General features: G+C 40.1%; 1 protein-coding gene across 1 annotated transcript; it reads right to left on the bottom strand.

Annotated features, from left to right (window-relative positions):
- Nucleotides 1-356: 356 nt before the first annotated feature.
- LOC139714320 (piggyBac transposable element-derived protein 4-like) lies at nucleotides 357-2204 on the bottom strand. Its single transcript, XM_071626034.1, has one exon. The coding sequence runs from the start codon at nucleotides 2202-2204 to the stop codon at nucleotides 357-359; it is 1848 nt and encodes a 615-aa protein (XP_071482135.1).
- Nucleotides 2205-8743: the final 6539 nt, after the last annotated feature.

Here is an 8743-nt window from a genome sequence, read left to right as displayed (position 1 = left end):
ATTTCACGTTACCCTGGCTAATGACATAATCATTGGTAACTGGGATCGATTTGACAGACAATAACCACCTGGTTTTGTGTACATGCAAATGAGTACAAGTGAGAGTACACGGAACGTTTCTTTTGGGGTGAAGTTCAGACAGATATCGCGATTATACTTCAATACATCTCAGTCTTGGATCGTAAAACCAATAATGTCCATGTAATTACAATGAATCATGCACCTGGAAATGCTTGCCATCTGTGAGCTGTAATTTGAACATGCATATTCTATAAGCAACGGTAGACAGGCCTATACACGACAAGTTCATGACATTGTTTAGAGTTCATGTCATCAGAAGACTCAGTGTTTGTGACCTATGATCGGAAATCTTTTCTGGTGTGGTAGATCTCGAAACACGGGATGCAACACATAGCAAGTCCACATTGTCGGCAGTATGTCCTCGTCTGTCTTCGCCTTCCCCTCCTGCGGTCCGAACACACGTAGCAGTCAGGACGATGTTGTCGATCTTCGAACTCTGCTGGGAAGTGGCGCTCAGTCAGTCTTGCCTCGTTGTCGGCGATGGGAGGTGACGGTGTCCGACGATAGCGAGATGCTCTGTAGCCGTTCAGCAGACCCTCAATCACCCGACATCTGAAGTCGCGCGTGGACATCTTGTGGCCAGCCATGCGAAATGCGATGTAAGCGTTCACGAGAGCTACTTCCATGGTGAAGTGGTAGGTTACGCGGTATCCCTTGATTTTCTTATGAGGGTAGCGGTAGTAGGACATGCGTTGATCCATTTTGTCCACGCCGTTCATGAACCTGTTGTACACGTCAACAGTTGCTGGCTTCTGAATCGTACGGCGACCTCCTTCGGCGTTCTTACTCCGTATCTGCTTCTGTTTGAGATCGTTGCTGCTGACGGTCGACAGCACGTTCACGAGTTTCACGTCATGCCAAGTCACTGCTGACATCTCCCTCCCTTTGGCGAAAAACACGGGATCGTCACCTTTCGCAAGGTGCAGACCACCACGTCGGATCTCTTCTGGAAGTCCTCGTCGGTTGCTCCTCACCGTTCCACAGGCTCCAAGTCCGTTCCGTGACAGATCCTCGTAGAGCTTTACGGAACTATAATAGTTGTCCATCACGATCACGCGATCCGTGTTGTAGAATGGCTCCGTCAGCTGTTTCACCAGGGCTTCAGTGGCGCTGTCCCCATTGTCTTGTCCCTCGGCTCCGACATACTGCCGCCACCGCAGACAAAATCCCGTTTGGGCGTCACAGAGCATCCAGAATTTTATCCCCCATTTCCGTGGTTTGTTTGGGATGTACTGTCTGTAGGAGATTCTTCCTTTGAACGGCGCCAAGCTCTCGTCGATTGACAGGTATCCCCCGGGAAGGAAATGCTCAAGGTACGTCGGCTGGGACATATCGATGAGGGGGCGCGTCTTGTGAAGGGGGTCGAAACCGGGCTGTCCACGGGGCACGAGCTTCTCGTTGTCATTGAAATGAAGGAAGGTGTTCAATAGCTGAAATCGATTCCTGGAAATGACGTCGGCAAACCCAGGAGTCACTAAGATGTCGGAGTTCGTTTCCCAGTACTGAGGCACAGATGGCTTTGACACCAGTCCCATCGCTATTTGAAGTGCGGTGAAAGCGCGTATCTCCTCCTCATCGGTGTCCAGCCATACGCCGAATCGAGAAGCCTCTGGGAGGGGCGCTGGGCAATCGAAGAATTGTTGCGCATACTTGTTCGTTTCATCTGCTATGTGGGCAAAGATGGGAGTCGGATAGAACTTCGTAAAAAAGTCCACTGGCTCCAATCCTTCAGCGTCGAAAAGTAGTCTGGGTTGGTCGTCATACACTCGTCGACTTGACTTGAATCGCTCGTCAGGCTCAAGTCTCCGCCAATCGTGATCGGAGAGTGGTTCAGCATGAGTTGTTGGATGAGGCGGAGGTAGATCATTGAGGTGGTCATCGTCACCTCCATCAGCTTCGTCGCCTGACGAGTCTTCAAACAGTGATTCACCGTGCTCTTCAAACTCCGGGAGAAGACGTGAGGAATCACGTTCTTCTGTGCTTTCACTGCTACGAGATGATTGCGTGTCTTCTTCCCAGTTGTTATCTACAATATCCTCGATTTCGAAGTCAGAGTCCAACATGAAATCACGGACCTCTTCGGCAGTGAACTCACGCCTTCGCCGTTTTCTCGGTGGAGCCATAGAAGCGAGCACACTTTAGCTCATTCAGGAGAGACTGATAGAGTATTTAGAGATTATGAAGCAGTAACGTTGTTGAATCGCAGGAGAGATCGAGATAAATGATGATCACTGGCAATTTCCCCCTTCTTATGTAAGTCAATGTGATCAGTTCGGGTGATAGAATAGCAGGATTAAAACTATCAACGTTCGATACCTTCGCCAATCACGTATAAGCAAAGGTTATTATAGCTCTAGAATAAAACTTTCGTTTGAAAGACCTGAAAAGAAAGAGTACCGCCTATTTCCAAAACCTAGCCCATAATAAAGACGCGGCACGCGTGAATAGATGTTTCATGGCCACCGCCACCTCACCGCGGATACAATAAGAGTGCCTTATTTGCATAGATGAAAGCGCCTACCGAAAGACCGCCACAAACAAAAGAAGGCCTTGACACCCAACCTTGGTCATGGTCTATTACATTCGAAAAACATGTGTCAGTATTTTGTTGGTCAAACTATGGAAATACATGAAAATATCCTGTCGAAACAAGAATATCGGTCTGTAAACACTCGTAAAATAATTGGGAATGAATGTTTTGAACTGGCAGTAATTCAATTGCGAATGTCAACCTTACCTTTTCCCTGTTATATTGTACCTTTTCTCCCAGCAGATTCAAACGCGTTAATAATTGTGACAAACTATAATTATCATGCAGTTGATTTTAGTCAGTAAATCTAAGTTTCATCAAATATGTCAGCGAACTAAACATTGTAATAAAATGAAGTACATTCATTTCAATAAACCATTACCATGTCGATTTAAAAGACACATGTACATATATATATATATATATATATATATATATATATACACTCATATATACAGAGTGGGAAAAGATAAAGGCATTCATGGACGTATAGATAACGTACATGTTTCACGTATATACAGTATACACACATTCGTTGAACTACGTTCGTGAATGCCCTTATCTTCTCACCCTGGATGAATAATGAAGTAGCTACATGTACACTTGTTCTGTACAAGGTCGAGGCGCCTTCTCTTTCTCGCTCTGTCTCTCTCATTTCATATATATATATAAGTAACAAAAGATAAGTAACAGAAATACAATGAATAATACAATAATGTAAAATGAATTTTGTTATTGTTCTCTCAGTATCAACACTTGAGAAAGGGTGGCGAGACGCTCGAAAATTTGTGTGAAGAAATAAACCGTTGGTGAATACAGCATGAACTTTGTTACAGCTTTGTTACTTATCTTTTTATCTTGCCAACACGTGGGCTACCTTATCAACATATATATATATATATATATATATATATATATATATATATATATATATATATTCATATTTTTAATACACATATGTGTATCTTTATAATATTAATAATTTTGCCTTATTATGTTCAAATGTATGCAAATTGGTTGCTTTTTTGCGCGCTTTTGTGTTTACGTCCCAAGCCCTTGAAAAAGACTGGTAACTCCGTCGAAAGCTTGGGAGAGTAAAAGGCTATTAGTGAACATTACTGCAACGTCTGCGAGCAGTCTTTCCCGTCACACCTACACATAAATATAATTCAGCACCCACAACGTAGGAGGCCAAGCCCGCTTCACCTTATATGTTGTATATATATGATTATATATAATGAAACGTTTAGTCCGCGTGTTGGTACCAGTAGGTATAGAAAAGATGAAAAAGTAGAGTGGTAATGCATTTTGACAGTCTTCATCTTCATCATCATTTTTTCTGTCTACATGTATATAGAAATATATATATATATATATATATATATATATATATATACCAAAATATATGTATCTTACATACAATTATAAATTCAGCAATGTTATAACAACTGCACTTGATAACCTAGGACGGCGCTTCTTCTCTGTCATAATAGTATAGGACAAAATATGTACCATGTAAAGCAGAACATAAAAATGCTTCTCCTTCATGCTTCAGTCAGATTTTTTTATCCCGTTTTGCAAAGCTTCTTCAGCATACATAATACCGTGTTGTTGTAGCCTATAAGAAAAGCAATCAGCTTTTGTGAGAAAAAGGAAAGAAAGAACACAGACAAGTTTCAAACGTAAAACTTGCCATTCATCTCTCTCATCTTGACCACACAGTGGTATAAACACGAACTAAAGATTTGCCACGCAAACGCTAAGAGGACGCTAATCAGGCAGATCATTATGTTCTGAACATGCGCGACACAGCCAACAGCCATGATCATTGTCCAACACGGGAGGCTGCGCCGTCTTGATGTTAGCGTCGCCGATCTGAAGAACTCGCTGTTACCACAGATCAGAATTGAAGATCTCGGGTAGTAGAATACCCATTTCCATGAATTTTGGATACTAGAGGTATTCACATGTGCATAAAAAAATCACACTATCGATCGAGATAAATGATGATCACTGGCAATTTCCCCCTTCTTATGTAAGTCAATGTGATCAGTTCGGGTGATAGAATAGCAGGATTAAAACTATCAACGTTCGATACCTTCGCCAATCACGTATAAGCAAAGGTTATTATAGCTCTAGAATAAAACTTTCGTTTGAAAGACCTGAAAAGAAAGAGTACCGCCTATTTCCAAAACCTAGCCCATAATAAAGGCGCGGCACGCGTGAATAGATGTTTCATGGCCACGCCACCTCACCGCGAATACAATAAGAGTGCCTTATTTGCATAGATGAAAGCGCCTACCGAAAGACCGCCTCAGACAAAAGAAGGCCATGATATCCAACCTTGGTCATGGTTTGTTACATTCGAAAAACATGTGTCAGTATTTTGTTGGTCAAACTATGGAAATATATGAACTTATCCCGTCGAAACAAGAATATCGGTCTGTAAACACTCGTAAAATAATGGGGAATGAGTGTTTTGAACTGGCAACACCTCAATTGCGAATGTCAACCTTACCTTTTCCCTGTCATATTTGTACCTTTTCTGCCAGCAGAATCAAACACGTGAATGATTGTGACAGACTATATTATCGCGCAATTGATTGTGGGCTGTAAATCTAGGTTTCATCAAGTATGTCAACGAACTAAATATTGAAAAGAAATTAAATATTCATTTCAATAAAGCATTGTCATGTCGATTTAAAAGATATACATACATACATAATATGCAGAGTGGGAATAGATAAAGGCATTCATGGACGTATAGATAATTCAACGTACATGTTCCACGTATACACACATTCGTTGAACTACGTTCGTGAATGCCCTTATCTTCTCACCCTGGATGAATAATGAAGTAGCTACATGTACACTTGTTCTGTACAAGGCGCCTTCTCTTCCTCGCTCTCTCTCTCTCTCTCTTATATGTATAATATATATATATATATAATATATATATGTATATATATATAACAGCAACAAATAGTTTCTTCTCGGAGTCCTAAGAAAGTATAGATTCACTACAGTAGGTCAATATAAACTCCGTTGGAGACGTAAAGTGTCAAATGTATTGACTTGACAAAGCCCTATGGGCGAAAATGCGTCAAATTTATGTCTCCAACGGAGTTTATATTGACCTACTGTTGTGAATATATATATATATATATATATATATATATATATATATATATATACCTTTATATACGATTTTGCCTTATTCTGTTCAAATGTATGCAAATTGGTTGCTTTTCTGCTTTTGTGTTTACGTTCCAAGCCCTTGAAAAAGACTGGTAACTCGGTCGAAAGCTTGGGAGAGTAAAAGGCTATTAGTGAACATTACTGCAACATCTGCGAGCAGTCTTTCCCGTCACACCTACACATAAATATAATGCAGCACCCACAACGTAGGAGGCCAAGCCGCTTCACCTTGTATGCTATATATATATATAGATTATGATTATGTATTATGAAACTCATAGTCCGCGTGTTGGTACCAGTAAAGAAAAGATAAACAAGTAGAGTGGTAATGCATTTTGACAGTCCAACAGTGCTATTTATTAGCACATTCGGACTTTCAAAATTCATTACCATTCTACTTCTTCATCTTTTCTACCGACATGTATATAGAAGTATATATATATATATATATTTTGACAGTAATGTTATAACGACTGCGCTTGATAACCTAAGACGGCGCTTCTTCTCTGTCATAATAGTATAGGACAAAATATGTACCATGTAAAGCAGAACATAAAATGCTTCTCCTTCATGCTGCAGTCAGATTTTTTTGTTTATTCCGCTTTGCAAAGCTTCTTCAGGATACATAATACCGTGTTGTAGCCTATAAGAAAAGCAATCAGCTTTTGCGAGAAAAAGGAAAGAAAGAACACAGACAAGTTTCAATCATAAAACTTGCCATTCATCTCTCTCATCTTGACCACACAGTGGTATAAACACGAACTAAAGATTTGCCTCGCAAACGCTAAGAGGACGCTAATCAGGCAGATCATTATGTTCTGAACATGCGCGACACAGCCAACAGCCATGATCATTGTCCAACACGGGAATCTGCGCCGTCTTGATGTTAGCGTCGCCGATCTGAAGAACTCGCTGTTACCACAGATCAGAATTGAAGATCGCGGGCAGTACAATACCCATTTCCGTGAATTTTGGATACTAGAGGTATTCACATGTTCTTAAAAAAAATCAAACTATCATTTTTTAGCTCTGTATTATTCAATTTTCAAAACAGATTCAAATTCTGTCCATTCCAGTTGCATTACTCCTGTCTCGATACCGGTGGGACGTGGCTGTTGTGATGGGTCCGTACATGTATTTCCATAACCATCCTCCATCATGTCTATAGCAACGTGGATTGACTGTATGCATTGTGCCAACGATTTTCGTGTACATTTTTCAAGAAGTGATTATGTCAGTAATGCATCTAATTGTTATCAAAAAAAGAAAATCAACAAGCTGTATACAGGTACTTGAAATACGTGGGGTACCTTGTATGAAGAATGTGGTAATGACAGGGTGTTGAAGGAAGGCCTCTGATTTCGACGGACTGTGAGAAAAAATAGGAAATGATTATCATTAGCGCAGATAGGGTCTTTACCAAGAAAGAAGAGTCAATCAGAGCAACGTACAGAACAGAAACCAAGAATTCAAGAGACCTCCCCTGATGGTAGCATAAGTTGTGAAGATTTTGCATGTTCAAAGAAAGCTTTAGTTCATGAATAAACGCAGTATAAGCATATACAAACTTCGCCTTTTGTGAGAGTTCTTTCGGTCGACTTTCAAATGCAGTGAGCATCGCGGAGCTGCAAGAAAACGATACATGTTTTATGAAGACTAGAAGAGCCCTATGATAGTTATAGTCGAAGCCTGTGAATGAAACTTATATACTAGCGTGACACCTACGCTTTATTGAACATGGTTTGAGTTTTTAGGTCAGTAAAACACGTTTCCAAATTAATCTTTGACAGGAATTACTTCGACTCCCTTTGCCTATAGCATATTTTGCTTCATTTCTGTGCACAACAAAATATGAGTTTCAGTACCACCTGTGTTCTGCATTCATTCCTTGAAACCCTTCAGTTTGTAGCGAAATGAAGCATCATCCTATATGCATCCTACAGCATACGAGTGATTGCATGGATGTATACGAAACTACAAACGTGAAAAACAGCTCATTCTGTATTTGGCGTGTACATGCATTCATTTATTATGTATAATTATTATCATCATTGAGCGTATCTAATTGAACTCATGAACCAGACGGCGAAAACTTCCCCCTTCCTTTGCAGCGATAGTGATTACTATTGACATTGAGATTATCGTAACTTCACAGTCAATTATGCCTAATGTGAATAACAAGTCAACGATCAGAAATGAAGAAGTTGAGGGGCAAGATATAAAGAGAGAGTGAGGGAGAGAGAAAGAGAGGGTGAGACAGAGCACATACTTTGATTTATGCAAAGGCACGATCAGTGATCGAAATCATAAAAATTGATAAAGAAAAGTATGAATAATGAAGCTAGCATTCTACGCTACACCGGGACGACTGAACTTCGACAGTATAGAGTGTAAATACTGTTTCTGCTAGAGAAAAAGATGACACTCTGAGTTACAAGACGTGTAGTGAACAGAATTAGCAGCAATAAGAAAAGCGCCTCAGATCTTCCGACAGAAGATAGCTGTATTGACTATACTGCTGAATAACGTAAACTAATCAGGAGCGATTAGCGAGTAAGGAGACGTAATTTCAAAAGAGAGATAATGACATCAAAAAAGCCCACATTAGCAGAGTTTCTAAAGGTTGTCTTTATGTTTGTAGTTTCTTTTCGTTGTTTGTTTGTTTGATTGATTGACATCTTGTTTCTTTGCTTGATATTTTGTTGCCCCGGCGGCTCAATCCCACTTACCAGCATTGCCTTCTTCTTTATAGCTGCTACACGGGTACGATGATTTTTGAAGTCCTTTGATTCTCTCTTTCTATCATTTTGCATCATGGTAATTTTGTTGGAAAGATTTTAGTTTTTACTGCACCTCAAATGTTTTCCCTTATGTTTTTTTTTTTTTTACCTCAAATAACGTGATCATACTAATCATATAATGTTTAACAATTTT

Source organism: Diadema antillarum, unplaced genomic scaffold (genome assembly GCF_040938485.1).
Source record: "Diadema antillarum isolate AM-2024a unplaced genomic scaffold, OU_Dant_1.0 seq00002230_RagTag, whole genome shotgun sequence".
Lineage (NCBI taxonomy): Eukaryota > Metazoa > Echinodermata > Echinoidea > Diadematoida > Diadematidae > Diadema > Diadema antillarum.
The sequence above is the reverse complement of the archived record's forward strand: the minus strand, read 5'-3'. Positions and strand labels throughout refer to the sequence as shown.